General features: G+C 50.2%; 1 protein-coding gene across 3 annotated transcripts in view; it reads left to right on the top strand.

Moving 5' to 3' along the window:
* Window positions 1–17,914, top strand: part of Nmdar2 (NMDA receptor 2) — a 29,761-nt gene that overhangs the window by 5,081 nt on the left and 6,766 nt on the right. The window contains exons 2-10 of one of the 3 annotated variants that reach the window (XM_015185662.2): window positions 726–1,621; window positions 12,821–13,592; window positions 14,144–14,294; window positions 14,607–15,200; window positions 15,307–15,596; window positions 15,677–15,829; window positions 15,891–16,042; window positions 16,123–16,630; window positions 16,745–16,846. In XM_015185662.2, the coding sequence (XP_015041148.2) occupies window positions 1,054–1,621; window positions 12,821–13,592; window positions 14,144–14,294; window positions 14,607–15,200; window positions 15,307–15,596; window positions 15,677–15,829; window positions 15,891–16,042; window positions 16,123–16,630; window positions 16,745–16,846 (3,290 nt within the window). In that variant the 5' untranslated portion in view covers window positions 726–1,053. Of the gene's footprint in view, window positions 1–722; window positions 1,622–12,820; window positions 13,593–14,143; window positions 14,295–14,606; window positions 15,201–15,306; window positions 15,597–15,676; window positions 15,830–15,890; window positions 16,043–16,122; window positions 16,631–16,744; window positions 16,850–17,914 lie in introns of all 3 variants that reach the window. The other 2 variants (XM_001355393.4, XM_015185660.2) reach the window with 2 other exon arrangements.

Below are 17,914 nucleotides of genomic sequence, written 5' to 3'. Positions count from 1 at the left end.
GGCAACTGATATATCCATGATCCAATGCTTGTAGGGCCATAGATCTGTGAAGTCATCTCCATCCCTAAAGAAGAAATAAAACAGACAGATAATAGATAGATATAATTTGTATATGGGTTTAGGTATGTCTTGGAAAAGAGAGCCTGGCGCTACCTTCCAAGTCCACCCTGAAACAATCGTGTACCAACAGAAATGTATGGGCGTCTCAGGACTTTCTATGTATATTGTCTTTTATCCCAGGAGGCAACCCGCTCCCAGCAATACGAATAATGTGAACAACTGCCACCTGTGTGTGTGTGTGTGGCTGTGCGGCTGTGTGTAGGTGTGTAGGAGTGGGTGTGTGCCCATAAATACACGCCCCCAGGCAGGAAGGCAGCCAGCAGGCACCGCACAGTGGGGCAAGGGATACAGATACCCCTCCTTTGCCTTCGCTTTCGCTTTCGATGTCGGTTTCGGTTTCGTTTCGTTCCACTGTGCCAGCGGCCATAACAAATTAGTAGCGGAAGCGGAAATGGCGGAAAACGTCAACGAAGAATGTTGCCAATGCTGCTGCAGATGCTGTTCAGGCTGCCTGTGAATGCCCTGCCACTGAATGTCCTGTGCGTTTGTGTGTGTGTGTGTGTGTGCGAGCGTGTTCGAATGGGTCTATAAATGCGAATGTTTTTGTACGTGTAGTACGTTTATATTAACAACTGTGCGTCACTGTTTCTGTTTCAAATTAGCAGCAATGCGCAGCAGCCATCACAATAACTCCTTGGGGACGCTGAAGGAACGGGGAAAAAGAGAATTAAAAGGCGAAGGAGACGGAGAAGGAAAAGGAAAAGAACAGCTGCAGCGGAAAAACGAAAACTAACTGTTTTCGAACCCACTCTAATCCATCCATCAGCGAATGCAAAAAGACAAACGCCAATACAAGTAATCAACGTAATTGATAAGGCCACTCTAAGGGGAATAGTAGCATACCAAATGAATTAGAGAGAGATCCGGAGGAGAGGCGCACGAGTTCCAGTCGACAGTCCACGGACGGAGAGGAAGGTCCTAGGTCCTCCTCGAATGGTTGAACGAATGGCGCCCGCGGTGGCGCATGCAGGTCAGAGCCGCGTCAAGCTGAAATCAAAGTCGCCTGCCGAATCCAGCGGGAGATGGACTCCCCCGAGTCAGAGTCCGTGCCAGATGGATCAGCGAATTACCAGCAAAAACATCAGCAACACTGCCAGCAACAGCAACATAAACAGCAACAGCAACAGCAACAGCAATAGCAATAGCAAGCACAATAGCAATAGACGAACCCCTCCATGGAACAGCCTGCACCTACACCAGCTCCTGCTCCTGGTCGTCCTGGCCTGCAGCTGCTCCTTGCCGCCTTCGGCGCAGGCATTACGTCTCACGAATGGCGGCAGCAGCCTCAGCAAGAGTGCGGCCGCCAACAAGGAGCAGCTTAACATCGGCCTCATCGCCCCCCACACAAACTTCGGGAAGCGAGAGTACCTGAGGAGCATCAACAACGCCGTCACGGGGCTGACCAAGACGCGCGGCGCGAAGCTAACCTTCCTCAAAGACTACTCCTTCGAGCAGAAGAACATCCACTTCGACATGATGTCCCTGACGCCCAGTCCGACAGGTGAGTCCATGATCCATGGGGATCCGTTATACCCCGCTCTTGCCCCGCGGGTTTATTGTTAATCCCGGGGAACTGGGAAAATTTGTTTATTGGATGCCCCTAGCTGACCCCCGCTGGTCACGACACCTGGCCAGCGGTCGTGTTTTATTTGCGAGCGGGGTTTTTAATGGCCGTTAATTTTGAGCTACTTAAGCGCTTAATACCCGCACCTTCGCCTTGCCTCATTCCCACAGCGCCTTCTCTCCAACAGCCTGCCAGTCCTGCCTGCCACACAATGGTAAAGCGAATAAAATTGCGAAAAAAAATAAATGAAAGGAATGGAAAGGAAAGATGTGGAAGTGCGCGAAGGATGCCAGCGACATAAATAAATGTCCAGGCCAGACTTCAATTAAAACTTGCCAGGGTTGCCGGGGTCCGTTGCTGCTGCTGCTCACAACAGAGTTGTCAAGGGCCACAAAGGGCGGGCAGGACTGGCAGAAAAAATTTAAATGGAAATGTTTTAAATGCGGGAGGAATGACCGGACTAAGGGGATGGGGGTTGCATAACTAAATGTCCAGGCCAGAGCCGCTGGCCAGGGTTGACAGGGCACGTTCCCACTATGTGAGCAGAGCAGGATCTCCGCTCTTTGCGATTCATTTAATTTTACCCAATTTCCCGTTTAAAAGCGTTCCGTTCGAACAAATGAAATGTCCAATTATCAGGGTTGCCAGTGCCGCTGCTAAATTTGAAAAAAAAGGATTGCCCATCGATGCCCGATTCCCGATTCAGTGAAGCAAACGAACCCCACTCTCGACTACTCTCTCCATTTGATTGCATCAACTTCGAATTCCGAATTCTGTTTTCCAAGTGCAAAATTGCATTTCAAAAGCCACGCCCACGGCCGCACTGCCAGGGCTGCCCCCCTCAGTTTCGAGTGTGATTCCTGCATTGGGCAACAAATTGCATTCCCCACATGCAACTGCCACTCGGCGCTCTTCTCGATCCCGTTCCCCCCACTCATTCGCAATGTGCCACAAAAATATGCAGAGTTATAAAGTGTGGGGGGGGGGGGGTTAAAGAGCCGGGGAAACTTAACGTTTCCAAGAGGAAAGCCAGCCAAAGGGGCTGCCAAGGAGGGGAGAAGGAGAAGGGGGCACTGGAAAATGCCTGGCAAGCGGCAGAGCGAAGACTGATTGCTCCCGGGTCAGTCATGTGCATGTTGCTCGTGTCTGTGGCACAGAGCGTTGCCAGGAGGAGGAGGAGGAGCATATTGAAATTTTATGTTGCATTTCCACAATTTTGTTGGATAAATTGATAAAGCAAACAACACAGACCCACACACACACACACACAGAGAAACAGGAGACAGAGAGGGCGTCAAGAGGGGGTGAGCGCTGGAAAGGAGAGCAAACAAAAACCCAAACGAATTTTCAATGCTGTTTTAATGTTTATTATGGGGGCCAGGACCTTCGAGCATGTGTGTCTGTTATTCTGCATCTGCATGTGTATGTGCATGCGAATCTATGCCTGTAGCTCTGTGTGTACGCAAATTACAACACATAACAAACAAAGTCTGTCTGCTGATTGCCCCATCCACACAGCCGCTGCCAGTGCCAGTGCCAGTGCCTCTGCCACTGCCACCCATCCGAGTGTGTTAGTCTATTGGGAATTTATAATGGATTTCTATAGCTCTCACACAAAAATAGACACTGACGGGAGGGGAATGCGAGGGGGAAACGAGGGGAGCAGTCATGTTCGCTCGATTGTTATTTCTCACAAAACGTCGAACAATAAGCGCGTAGAGTGGATGTTTGCCATGATTTGTGCCTCCTACGTCGTCTCCTACGAGTACGTATGTCCCCGCTGCCACCCATCCCTCCCATAACATTCTATCACCACCCAAAACCCCCATCCCCCATCCCCTGTCCCTGTCTTTAGGTGGAAAACTTTTGCCATACTTGAATGCTGCCGCTTGATTGCTTGCATCTTTTCGAACGGCTCCTCCATGGCAACCATGGCAAGGGCCGCCTTGCCCTTGCCAAGCTCTTGCCCAGCCCTCGCCTCCCTACCTACCACTGAACAGAACCAGTCCAATTCAATCCAATCCAACCAACCAATCACCCACCTATTCAACCAATCGACCCATCGATATCCTGACCAAAGTTTTGTGGCTCGTCTCTGCCCGCAAATTTTATAATAATCGTATGGAAATTGAATTCGATTCTATGCCCCATTCTGGTCTGTCCGTCGCTGAAGTTGTCATTCTACTTGTTCGACGCGTTCTTCATTGTCATCGAGGCGAGCTCGAGATGGGATCTCTGGCCAAGAGAAGAAGGAGGAGATACAGGAGTGGAGTGGAGTGGGTTGGATTGCTATGAGTGTGTCCCAAGCAGCAGCTTCCTTCGTTCGGAGACGTATTCTTGCCCCTGAAGTTGATGATTTTGTGTCAAAGTAATTTCATATGAAATTGTATTACTTTAACCTCCAGACACAACAAACGATTACCGACGATGAGAAGGAGTATAGAGAGTATATATATATATATATATATATATATATATATATATATATATATGTGTGTGTGTGGCAGCCTTTCCTAGTGCCAACCATAAACTTTGATGGCCTGATTATCGAGTTTGGCTCATTTGCGGCGATGGAAAACGGCCAACAACAAAAACAACAACAAGCAGACCAAGAGTGGGAGGAGACCAGGGAACCAGCCCCAGATTACGGACAATTGCTTTACAGGGCCAAGAGCCGCAGTAGCGAACGAGTTGAAGATGGGTCCATCGGGACTTTTCCCCGACTGATGGGATGAGTCCCGGCTGCCGCTAAGAGGCTGAAGAGCTAAGAGCTGAATGAATGAATGTTCTAGAACTTTAGGAAATTGTATTTAACATGGATTTACGAATTTGGACTGACAATTTTGAAGGTTTCATCTCTTTTTGACTTTCTCCAAACCTTTTGAGACCATTCGCAAGATATATGGGAATTTCATTTTGGCGTTACGTTGAAAAAAACTTGTGTCAACAATCTCGTTCTTTAGGAGACAATAATAAGGGACTATAAAAATATAAAAAAAACCTATGTTAATACTTTAACTTAATAGGTTTTCAGAGCAAAGTTCATGAAAATATATGCCAATTGGTTGAATAAAAAATAATATGGTGGGCATTTTGACCGAATCTTTATGTTATCCGTTATATGTATCTATCTTCATGATTTATGATTAGTGAATGAGGAGATCTGAAAGTTATGAGGTCCTCCTTACGGCTCAAATGTGGGAAAAGTTTCGCGTAATCGTAAAAACATTTTTATTTGAAAACTTTGCCTGTATGAGAATGTAATCCATCTGTAATCCGCAATCCGTAATCCGTAATCCGTAATCCGTAGTCCGTAGTCCCCAAACTGTTCTCCTATGTTGTGGCTGAAGAAGCACAAGTGCCAGGGACGTCGTCTAAGCTCTATTTGGCTTCTCGCTTCACTGTCCACTTAATCTATCCATCCGACTAATTTGCAATAATTGTAGAACAATCGGGTGAGCCAGGCAGCGAACGCCAGAGCCGAATCACTGATGGGATAATTGGAGCATTTTGGGCACTGGTTGGCTGGTGAGTTTCACCCATTGTCTGGGCTTTACTAGACAGACGACATCGTGTTTCAGCTGTACTTTCGTCCTTTATCCGTATCTGCTCACCCATGTTGGTCCAATGGTCGGATGCGGTCTTTGTTCGTCTGCGCTTCGTCTCGAGAATTGAATGCATTTTTGTCCAATGCACTCTTCCAGTCACGCCTCCTAATTGCTATTTACATGCATGGGGGCAAGTATGTTTTGATTTGATTGAACAGTTCAAGGATTTCATACTTTAATTGTTGCTGCTTATTGCTATGATTATTTGTCTCTGATCCCCAGAAAGTGTTTTTGAAAGTGAGCCGCTAAGTGAGTCTTAAAGCGACACATAAAGTGCGCCTTAAAGTGAGCAAGAGAACTTTTTCTGGAACAGGCAACGAGGCGTATGAGTAATATCATTGCAGCCGTTTTCGGCATGACACTTAATGGCATTTTGTATTCGCAATGAATGGAATGATTGAATGATCCAACTAAGTCCTTGCGATCCATGTCATCGCTCCCCCTTTCCCGAGGCTGGTGGGATTGGTTTCACTTTGTCAAATGACATTTTAAGTTGGCGGAAATTTCACCCTGCCCCGAATCAAACTGAACGGAACGGAACAGAACAGACAGAACACAACATACTCGGTATCATATATCACTCTTTTGTCCCCGGCAACAGTCCGGCAACTGCGGACTATCCCGTAAGTCATTTTTCTTGTCATCCTCGAGAGCGAAACTGCTCTCTTTTCAAGAGGGAGGAAGCAGTGGTCGAGTGGTGGAAGTATTGCTCCTGCCCCTCACCTGCCCGTTATTATTACTGCATCGGGCCATCGACATGGCCGTGAAGGCTGTTAACCTTGTTTACATCTTGTCTACACTTGCTGCCACCTAGCACCTCTGGTCTGTCCACCTCCAGTCCATCGTCCATCGTCCATCGTCTATCGGGTAGGAGAGCCTCGATAGCCAGAGGGGGATCTACGGGCAGGCCATGGCCACGGCCACCCATTAATAAGCTGTTGAAGCATGTTCCTGTCGCTAAGTGAGGGCGATTTCCACACCTGCCAGGTGCCTTGTGCCCTGGGTGCCTGACAGGATGCCTGCCGCCATCTGACCCTCTGCTTTCTTCCCCCTTTGCCGGACACTTCTAATGCCATTAAAATGCATCCCTGATAAAAAGGTCCTCATCCTGGAGTGAGTGCTCGAGCGAATGAATATGGAAGTGGATGGATTTCTATGAGTGTTCATCTCCACTATCAAGACGAGGAGACCCTTGAATTGTTAAAGCGGCGGAGGGGCCATTGCACAGCCCCAAGGGATTGACTTGTCAGGCTCCGGGACCCCTGGCCCTATTTATTGGCAACGTGCAAATATTCGGCCACAGCTGCGTTGGCCGTAAATTGATTCTAGGATCCATCCTCTCTACACAGGACTCTCCTCCCCTCTCCTAGGAGCCTCCGCGACATGCGTATGCGGTGAGTGCCAAGGGCAATCCATTCACATTGTGTCCTGTTCTGACAGGCAGCCCCATCTCCAGTCCCCATACCCCGCAGAGAACCCAAACAAGCCCCAAACAAATGGTCAGCATTGGGTGGGCCTCTGAAGCGGGGGAAACGAAAACGAATGGCCACAGTGCCTCCGGCCAAGGCGAACCGAGACTGGACCCGGGACCAAGCGAAGTCAAGCAGGACAATGGGAGGTGGTGGGGCCCCAGTCCAACTAATTGGCGCCCCAAAGATGAAGGAGCAGACGGAGCCGAGAAGAGAAGAGAAAACCCAGTCACTGCCAGGTCAACACTGACCCTCGGGCCTAGTCGCACCCTACTTCTTCTTCTGCTCCTTCTTCTTATGCTCCACCTCCTTCTTGCTGGACGCCTCTGAACTTGGACTGCTCTTGGTTCTCCTCCGCGCGCACATACAAAGACCAACTGGAACAGAGGCTGGCCCCGGGCTGAGCACTGCGGTAGATCCGCCGGACAGACGCTGGGGATGGGGATGGGGATGGGACAAGAAGCCCAGGATTGTCCCTCCTTGGGCGACCGGCCTCTTGTGTATATGTGTGTGTGGGTAAGAGTGCGTGTGGGTGTGGGTGTGGGTGTGGGTGTGGGTGTGGCTGTGGGTTCGGTTTCGGGTTACGAGCCATGAACTGCGCTTAAGTCTGTTGACATCGCATACATGGCCAGTGCAGGCCAGGCCGGGCCGGGCCGGGCCAGGCCTTGCGGTGACGGTGCTGACAGCCAGCAGGGTTGACGGTGGCTCTATCTGGTCTGGTGACTCTCGAAGAGCTGTACAGGATTGCGGGCACAGACAGGACACACTAAACTGCTTGATTATACACGCTCAAATGCTAATGATGAAAATGAAAGCCCCTTCCTCAAGCGGAACCAAACTGAATCGAACTGAAACCACGACTAATGGCCCTCTCTGGCCAAGTGGTTGCGGTTGCGGCTCCCTCAGAAGCGGCTGTTCTGTGCTTTGTTGTGGTGCGATGCGGTGCGGTGCGGTGCTGAGGTACCAACACTGCTTTCATGGAACGGCTGGGGGCATGTCCTAGGGGCTCCTCCTCAAGGCTCTCAGGTTATCTCGGGCTCGAGTCGCACGCTTTTCACTCTCTCTGTAACCCGAGGAAGTAAGGTGAAGCGAAGTGGAACTGGGACTAGGACTGGAACTACTTTTCCGCATCACTTTGCACCAAAAAGTTGTTGCCTCAGCCACGCCCCAGCCGAAGACTCCCCTGCCAAAAGACAGCCTTGTCAGCAGCTGCTGCAGTAGTAACTTGACGGGACTGCTGTGACACGCTTGAATCCAGGACCTAGGAGCCAGCGGTCCACTGCTCGAATGAATCAGTTTTAATTCGATGCTAACAACAACAGCGGAATTTTGACAACGCCAGAAAGGAGGGAAAAGGAACGCTCCAGTCTGTTGCAGGGAACGGCAAACGCCAGCAAAGACGGAAAGCCATAAGGATAGGAAGGCATCCGGCATCTGGCATCGGCATCTTCTCCTATCTCCTATCTCCTATCTGGGGCGTTGGGGCAGAAGTATCTCGGCTAAGTCGTGACTCAGCATAGTTCCCGTATACCTAAGTGCATGCCACACACATGTCTGCCACGTCTCCACAGAGGAACCCTGTGCACTGCCTGCCTGCCTGGCTGTCTGTGTGCCTGACTGTTAAATATTTCACGTGTAAAACTCATCTGACAAGAGCGCCATGAAAAGCGAAAAATCATCTGGCAACACTTTGATATTCGATAAGATGTTTTTCGAGGGGACTTCCCGCTGTCGTCGTTTCCTTATCGTTGTCTCCTCCTTTGCTCCTTGGCCGCCTCTCATTTACACCCTCCCGCTGTCCACAGACAGAGGAAAATCCTCTGTCTTCTTTCATTTACCCTCCTCCTCTGTCCATCTTTCTCCTCTTTCGCTCTATTTCTCTCTCTGTCTCTCTCTCTCTGTTGTCATTGCCGTCATGCGGATTTTTGGCGCTCTATCTCTGCTTATGCGTGTTTGTGTGAGTGTGTGTGTGTGTGTGTGTATGCTAGTGTAAGGATGCATGGGTGTATGGGTGCTTCTGTGGGTGGCATGGGTGCCAACTCGTGTGACGTCAAGTTATAAAATATGCGCCAAGTTCCCTGTCAACCAGCCATCCAGCCAGCCAGCCAGCAGCCACAAGTTTAGTTTTGTTCTGCTGCTGTTGTTTTTCCATATATTACATGGTATTTCTTTTTATTGGCATGCCACGCCCATGTCAGCTCTGTGTGTGTGTGTGTGGTGTGTGTCCTTTGCGTGGGTGAAGCTTAGGGTGATACGCACACAAAGCTCAGCTCAGAGGCAGGAATTCATAATGCACGAAAGTTGGGAAGGGAATTTTGGTGCAGGCAAATTTCGCAGCATAGAAATTTCGAAAAAGTGAATATTACAAAAGAATTTCGGACAACTGGGACGAGGAATACGAAGAGGAACACGTAGTGGGTCTGAAAAAACATATTTGGTATTTTCATAAATGTTTTAATCGGGGAACCGAAAGAATGATCCACTAGGAATTGCAGCACAGCAGAAAAGGAAAATCTAACCATATCCACCAACCTTTTTTGAATTTTAGGTTTTAAGGACGTTCTTCGTTATTCTGATACAAATTGTTAACTTGTTATTCCTTTGTATTAATAACTATCCATTTGAATTATTTATGAGAAAGCAAATGGGACACTGAAAGATAATGATGCTTTGATGGTTTTCTTAGGAAACGTCATAGGACGTTGAGAAAAATTAAAGAAAAATTCAAATTCATTTTAATTTATCAATTAATCAATTTTATTTCAATGTTCCGAACAGACTTAATTTTATGTGTATGGTGTACGGTGTAGGGTGTAGGGTGTAGTACGGGGTACAAAGGGGAAGCAGTAAATTTACCAACTCTTTCATGTCTACCCACCCTCTGGAGCTTGCTTAGCCAACCGGAATTATCATTGCAATGTTTAATTGTGTGCACGAGATGTAAAACTCGTTCGGAGCGATAGCATGAGGCGCACTGGGGACTGGCTTAGCAGGCAAGGCAATCTTTTGGCATCGATGGCGATGCGGGTACTGCTGCCACTCCAACTCCCACTCCTAGCACTTAGCTCCCTAATCCCAGTGCTGTCCCAGTTACAGTCACAGACGCGCAACGCCCCCTGTTCCCGCATTAGCAAATCGAATCCGAGCGTATTTTTGCATTATCGAATCCAAGAGCGATGGAGTAGGGAGTAGCAGAGAGCTATCCGTATCCTAATTGTGCTTTATGCCACTTTGGGCACACTCTGGCACCGCACGTCGTTCCACGCGTACGCGTATGTGACAAGATATGGCCGTGCAGTGGAGCGGCGGCAGTGGAGGAGCGGGGTCTACAGAGAAGTCGTGTATGCATTAGATACACTTTCGAGGGCACAAAGAGCGCCCCTGAAAGATTTATGAAGGGGAAAAGCACCAAAGGCAGGCAGGGAGAGAGGTGTCTCCATGCCTGTCGGCGCTATTTCCACTTGCCTGCCTCGAACGTAATGTAAAAAGTTTTCCAAGAATAAGAAGGCACACAGAGGCAGAAGAGGGGCAAGGCACCACACGCACACACACACACACACACTCCGCCGCTTCACCGCTCCATCTGCTCTGGATCCTCTTTTGCACTCTATCACTTGCATTGTTGGCAACTCGTGATAACTTGCGATAAAAACGAAGGCAATTGAATGATGCTTAAATGAAATTAATGGATGTTATAATAAGTTGACAGACTTGCCCGTGCACACACCACCCACAGACACAGCCACACCCACACCCACACCCACACCGCCTGCCAACGCCTGTGATGCTGTCAGGGACGACGTCAAGCGAGGACGAATGCGAAGAGACTCAAAGCCAAAGCCAAGTCACAGCTGACAGCTGTCAGCTGACTCCTGCTCTTGGCTGGGCGCTGCCACAACAATAACAACCCCGTGCCTCGCTCTCCCACTGTCCCACTGCTCCACTCCAAGCCCGGGTGCGGCTGGTGGTTGGGGCGTGCTCCTGCGGCAGTCAAATTGAGGCAGCGCTGTGTCAAAATTCAATTTGCACATTACAAAAAGGAAGCCCGCTCTGGCTGTTGCTTCCCTGCTTCCATGCTCCCTCTCAACGGGAAAATCTCCTTTGTGGCAGCGCAATTTTCGACTTCTTGGGACCAACACTTCCGGAGTGGAGGAGTCCGTGGGGTGGATGTGGATGTGGATGTAGAGGGGTGTTGTGTGTGAGAGGGTGATGGTGATGGAGGACCCACTTCAAAAGGGGACGGTGGACGACCCGCAGTGGCAATTGTGTCCCTCCCGCCCGGGCGGCCCTACGCTGCGTTGCGTTGCGTGGCGTTGCGTTACGTTATGGGCGTGACGTTATGGGAAACGTTGTAAGGCGTGGTTAATCTGAAGAGGGAGCGTGATTCCAGCTCTGAGCGGCAGAGGACAGGGCGCAGGGCAGAGCGATTCCTTCTGCCCCAATAAGTATGCTACAGAAACACACAGAAAGAACAGACAGAGAGACAGACAGACGGACAGAGAGAGGAGCTCCACTTCGGTAATGCAATTACAGGGTGTTTAATGCACGCAATTAAAATCGTAATGGACGGACGGGGACGCACTCAGGATTCAAAAATGTTCGCATCAAAGTGTGGAAATTAAATTTTCGAAGTCGCTGGCATCCAGCGCAAGACATAATTCTGTTAAGTGAATTTATATTGTCGATTAAATGCGAACAAAGGTCCGCACAATCCCTCTGCCCTTTACACCCCTCTGTCCCTAACAGCTGGGGTGAGCAAGTGCCCAACAAATCAACCATCCATCCATCTATACATCTATCCATCCATCTATCCACCCATCTATCCATCATCCCCGACTGCGGTTGGATGTGCGGGCCATGGGCCTATCCATCTAGTCATCCTGCTATGCCATCTGTGTATCTTTCCATCTATCCATCGTTGCTTCCATACGTATCCATGGGCACAGATATCCATCTGTCCCGTACCCGTACCCGTACTCGGTCCGGTGTGGAAATGGTAATTGAATGCATGGATGGTGGATACTGCAGAGTCCACTGCTAGCGGGTAGCAGGGTAGAAAATTAGCAGACCGGCAGACCCGCCGGCTCTCTCCGCCATCTCTGGAATCTGGAATGCAGAGAGCAGAAGTAAAGTGATGAAAAAGTTAATTAAACTTTTTGATGAGATTTCACATTCTGCCAAAGCATTGACAGACGACTGACAATTTCCCCACCCCCTCTAACCCCCCACGGAGGATGGGGCGCGGTAGGGATTTTAGATGATGTCATCGAAGCCTCTCACGTTCTCAAGAACTTGGCCAATGTCTTGTCAATTTTGTCGCTCTCATCTTCGAGTGTCTTCTTCCAAAACTTCCAGCCCGGGAAAAACTTCCGAAATTGTCTCTGGTCATGGCTAAACAATGAAATCGATACCCCACTCCCCACTCCCCCCGTGGCCCTGATTCTTGTTTCGCAATCTTTTCAATTGAGATTGCATGTGAATTAATTACCACGTGGCGGGCGGCTGTGGTGTGGTGTGGCATCTCCCCAGAAGAAACTCTCAAAAATGACAGGCGAAACGAGGCCGCTGACAACCCTGACGGTACATGCCACCTGCCTACATGCCACCGCCACAACACCTTTAAGTAGGTCAATTAGCGAGGTAGCTGCCTCTCTGTGGCTGCGGCCTTTCATGGGTGCAGACTGAAAGGAATCCACTAACCAATATCAGTCAACAAGCTGCGGCTTTTCTGTTCCACATCTCCCCCTTGAACCCCTCCCCTAACGACACTTGGTAACCCAATAAAACGCTCCGCCTCGGAGGCCTCCTGCCTCCTGCGTCCTGCCTTCTGCCTCCGGCTCCTGTGGCTAGTAGGTGGCTAATCTGCAATTAATTGCCACACATCTGTACACAAGACACGCACGAACTCCGATTGAGATTGGAATTGGAACGAGCGGCAGTCCCCAGTCTGAAGTGTGATAAAATGCCAAGGGTGGGCGGGAAGGTTGTTTTATGGGTCAGGAATGCAAATGGACCGATGGCTAACCCCACTTTTCTCTCTCGTCTCCTCTACCACACAGCTATTCTGAGCACCCTGTGCAAGGAATTCCTTCGGGTGAACGTCTCAGCCATCCTGTACATGATGAACAACGAGCAGTTCGGCCACAGCACCGCCTCGGCCCAGTACTTTCTGCAGCTGGCTGGATATCTGGGGATACCGGTGATCTCATGGAACGCGGATAATTCGGGCCTGGAGCGCCGGGCCTCGCAGTCGACACTGCAGCTGCAGCTGGCACCGAGCATCGAGCACCAGAGCGCAGCCATGCTGAGCATCCTGGAGCGCTACAAGTGGCATCAGTTCTCAGTGGTCACCTCACAAATAGCCGGCCACGATGACTTTGTACAGGCGGTGCGCGAGCGTGTGGCCGAGATGCAGGACCACTTCAAATTCACGATCCTCAATTCGATTGTGGTCACGCGGACCAGTGATCTCATGGAGCTGGTCAACAGCGAGGCACGCGTAATGCTCCTCTATGCCACACAGACGGAGGCCATCACCATCCTGCGTGCCGCCGAGGAGATGAAGCTCACCGGCGAGAATTACGTGTGGGTTGTTAGCCAGTCAGTGATCGAAAAGAAGGATGCCCACTCCCAGTTTCCGGTTGGCATGCTGGGCGTTCACTTTGACACCTCCAGTGCGGCCCTAATGAACGAGATCTCCAATGCCATCAAGATCTATAGCTATGGGGTCGAGGCCTATCTCACGGATCCGGCCAATCGGGATCGTCGCCTCACCACACAGTCCCTGTCCTGTGAGGACGAGGGACGCGGCCGCTGGGATAATGGCGAAATGTAAGGAATCACAAAATATCTATCAGTTAGGGCTGTTAAACAATTAGTATTCTAACGTTTTGTACGTACTTTGCACGAGAAAAAAATAATGAGCTGGACGATATTTGGAGGATATCTCCCTCATACTTGAAAATGGTAATACAAGCTCAACATCTTGTTTAAAAATTCATCATACGAAAGGTCACACAATTCTCTTTGCCCCCGATTATTTGTTTTTGATATCGGCACTCAAATGACGACTGAAAATTATAAAAGTACACGAAGTCACCAGCCCGCGGATTGAATTTTAAAAAGATTATTGGGGGCTTATTGCGAATTCTAAGTAGATCTACTCATCCCGGTCTACAACCTAATTTTTGTATCGTGCAAACATTTATATATTGTGCGGCTATTCAAAGTGGATGATTTGTTCGGTCCCTGCGTTTAACAGCCCTAGTAGGAATGTCCGTCTGTCAGAATGAATGCTAAAGACACAGGATGTCTGAGAGTTGGAAGGAGTCGCATCCACTAGGTTCCTTATTTCACGGGACTTATCGCCATATCTTCCATAGCTTCTTTAAGTACTTGCGCAACGTCTCCATTGAGGGGGATCTGAATAAGCCGAACATTGAGTTCACGGCGGATGGGGACTTGAAGTCTGCCGAGCTGAAGATCATGAATCTGCGGCCCAGTGCCAATAATAAGAATCTCGTTTGGGAGGAGGTAAGTGGCGCTTTCTTCGCATGCTTTGCTCTCACTTTTTACTTTCACCTTTTGACTCACTCTCCTTACTTGATCACTTGCTCCACTCCACTCCGATTCCCCAACGCCACCTGAACACCTGATTACCTGATTACCTGATTACCTGATCAATTCGATCTTCGATCACCTATTTGCACCGCTTTGTACACATGCTGATCCTGCCATGCCACCTCAACCTGAACCTCAACCTCCACATCCACCACTCCACGCTCGACTCCTCGGCACTCCACTCGGCATGGATATTGGAATTATGGATTATGGAATGGCGCGCAGATTGGAGTGTGGAAGTCGTGGGAGACACAGAAGCTGGACATACGCGACATCGCGTGGCCAGGTAACTCGCACGCACCGCCCCAAGGCGTGCCCGAGAAGTTCCATTTAAAGATAACATTCCTCGAAGAGGCACCCTATATCAATCTGTCGCCCGCGGATCCAGTGAGTGGCAAGTGCCTGATGGACCGCGGTGTGCTCTGCCGTGTGGCGGCAGACCACGAGATGGCCGCCGATATCGACGTGGGCCAGGCACACCGCAACGAGTCCTTTTACCAATGCTGCAGCGGCTTCTGCATCGATCTGCTCGAGAAATTTGCGGAAGAGCTGGGCTTCACCTACGAGCTGGTGCGGGTCGAAGATGGTAAATGGGGTACACTTGAGAATGGAAAATGGAACGGGCTGATCGCCGATCTGGTCAACCGCAAGACGGACATGGTCCTCACCTCGCTCATGATCAACACGGAACGTGAGGCGGTTGTTGACTTCAGTGAGCCGTTCATGGAGACGGGCATCGCCATTGTGGTGGCCAAGCGGACGGGCATTATATCGCCCACGGCCTTCCTTGAGCCCTTCGATACGGCCTCGTGGATGCTGGTAAGTTTCAGATCTCTCTCAATCTCCATCTCCCAGTCACAGTCCGGTAAGTCGTTTCTTTTTCCTTTTTCCCTTTTCCCTCATACTCTGGCTTCTGTGTGATCAGGTGGGTATCGTGGCCATCCAGGCAGCCACCTTCATGATCTTCCTGTTCGAGTGGCTCTCGCCCAGCGGCTACGACATGAAGCTCTATCTGCAGAACACCAACGTAACCCCTTACCGCTTCTCCCTGTTCCGCACATACTGGCTCGTCTGGGCCGTACTCTTCCAAGCGGCTGTCCATGTGGACTCACCGCGCGGCTTCACCTCTCGCTTCATGACCAACGTGTGGGCCCTTTTCGCTGTGGTCTTTCTTGCCATATACACTGCCAACCTTGCAGCCTTCATGATAACCAGGTAAGACACTTCGATTCTACGACTCCACTGCTCCTCCAACGATCGAGATCACTGATCTTTCCCCTGATCTGGCTCTCCAGGGAAGAGTTCCACGAGTTTAGCGGCCTCAACGACAGCCGCCTGGTGCATCCGACCTCGCACAAGCCCTCGTTCAAGTTCGGCACGATACCCTACAGCCACACGGACTCGACCATCCACAAGTATTTTGGGAATATGCATCTCTACATGAAGAAGTGAGTCCCAGCTGCCAATCCTAGATCTCAATCAACTCTCAACTCTTCCGCTTGCTATTAGCTATAATAAAACGAGCGTGGCCGATGGCGTGGCTGCCGTGCTCAATGGCAACCTGGACTCTTTCATCTATGATGGGACGGTGCTCGACTATCTGGTGGCCCAGGACGAGGACTGCCGCCTGATGACCGTCGGCAGCTGGTATGCCATGACGGGTAAGCATCAGGACATCAAGGCGTCAGGCATTCCTTTGTGCATCCCTCTCTCCATCTTGATTTCTATCCCATGTCCGTAGGGTACGGCCTGGCATTTAGCCGCAACTCCAAGTACGTGCAGATGTTTAACAAGCGACTGCTCGAGTTCCGGGCAAACGGGGACCTGGAGCGGCTGAGACGCTACTGGATGACGGGCACGTGTAGACCGGGCAAGCAGGAGCATAAGTCCTCGGATCCGCTGGCCCTGGAGCAGTTCTTGTCCGCTTTCCTGCTTCTGATGGCCGGCATTCTGCTGGCCGCGCTGCTCCTGCTGCTCGAGCATGTCTACTTCAAGTACATACGAACGCGGCTAGCCAAGAAGGATGGGGGCCACTGCTGTGCCCTCATCTCGCTCTCCATGGGCAAGTCGCTGACCTTTCGCGGCGCCGTCTTCGAGGCCACCGAGATCCTCAAAAAGCATCGCTGCAATGATCCCATCTGCGACACGCACTTGTGGAAGGTCAAGCACGAGCTGGACATGTCACGGCTGCGAGTGCGCCAGCTGGAGAAGGTTATGGACAAGCACGGCATCAAGGCGCCGCAGCTGAGGTGAGTCTCCCAATCCCTTTCCACCGATTACCCAATTACCCCATCTCCCATACACATGAATTCAAGATCTATTCATCTGTTTTGCCATCTATCTTTTTTCGCTTCTGATTACAGGCTGGCTTCGTCATCGGATCTGCTGAACCATCATCATCTGAAGGAGCGACCGCCGCTGCTGGGAAACCTTAGTTTGGCTGCCAGCGCCCAAGATCTATACAGGTGGTAAGTTTTCTTTGTGCATGCGCCCCTTACTACCAGGCGGACTGGACCTCTAGGTCCTTCCCCATCCCATCCTGCACGCATCTGCACCTTCAGTTAGTCCTCCTCTTCGCTGTCGTAATTAAATTAAGCAATTGCTTAAGATAACATTCCTGTCCGGTCCAGTCCGGTGTTTTTGTTCTTTCTGTAGTACTGGGAATGGGAATGGGACTTCGCTAATGATGTCTGGCAGCTGCTACACACAGCTCCCAACCCACAGTCCAGCATCCAGCACCCAGCACCCACTACCCGCATCCGCTTCCGCATCCACACCCCGGGGGCTGCTTTTCTCTGGTTGCTGCTTCTAATATAAATATATGGAAATGACTTTATTAAATTACTTTATCTCGGTTCCTGATTCGATGTCGACCAACAGGCGAACACACAGACCTGGGGACGGGAGCGAGAACGAGAACGGGAACAAGAGTACCTCACTGGTTATAGTCTTTAGTTATAGCACAATTTCCGACAGTTCCTGTTGTCATTCATTTGGTTAGTTCTCTCCTTCTATTTTCTATACGTATGTCCATGTGTGTGAGAAGAGTGTGTGTGTGTGTGTGTGTGTGGGTCCTTCCATTTGCATATCATTCACAATGGGGTTGAATGTACGGCTGGGCTTTTGGAGAAGGATGTGGAAACGTTTTACGACCCTTCATACTGCACATTTCCTTCGTTGGCTCTAGTCCACTGTCATTCCCCCAATTAACAGATCAGGGAAGTGGCCTGGGTAGGGCAGTTCAGCCTGAATTTGCATCAACATTTCCATCTCCATCAGAATCAGGAGCTCATCAGTGGCCAGTGGCCGGTGGCCGGTGGCCACAACCCGTACAAGTATATGTATTTGGTACCCCCAACCTAACGTTCGGTCGGTCATTCAGTCAGTCTGTCACTGTGTCAGTCAGTGAGTCAATCATTTACTCGTCCATTCCTGGCTAAAATCCCAGCCACAATGCACATACTCGTACTCGTCTTCGTGCTCGTACTCGTACTCGTACTCACACTCGTACTCGTATGGCGTGTATGGGTTGC

The sequence above is a fragment of the Drosophila pseudoobscura genome, chromosome X (genome assembly GCF_009870125.1).
Source record: "Drosophila pseudoobscura strain MV-25-SWS-2005 chromosome X, UCI_Dpse_MV25, whole genome shotgun sequence".
In the NCBI taxonomy this organism is placed as follows: domain Eukaryota; kingdom Metazoa; phylum Arthropoda; class Insecta; order Diptera; family Drosophilidae; genus Drosophila; species Drosophila pseudoobscura.
Note: the sequence above shows the minus strand (reverse complement) of the source record. Positions and strands in the feature narration are given on the sequence as shown.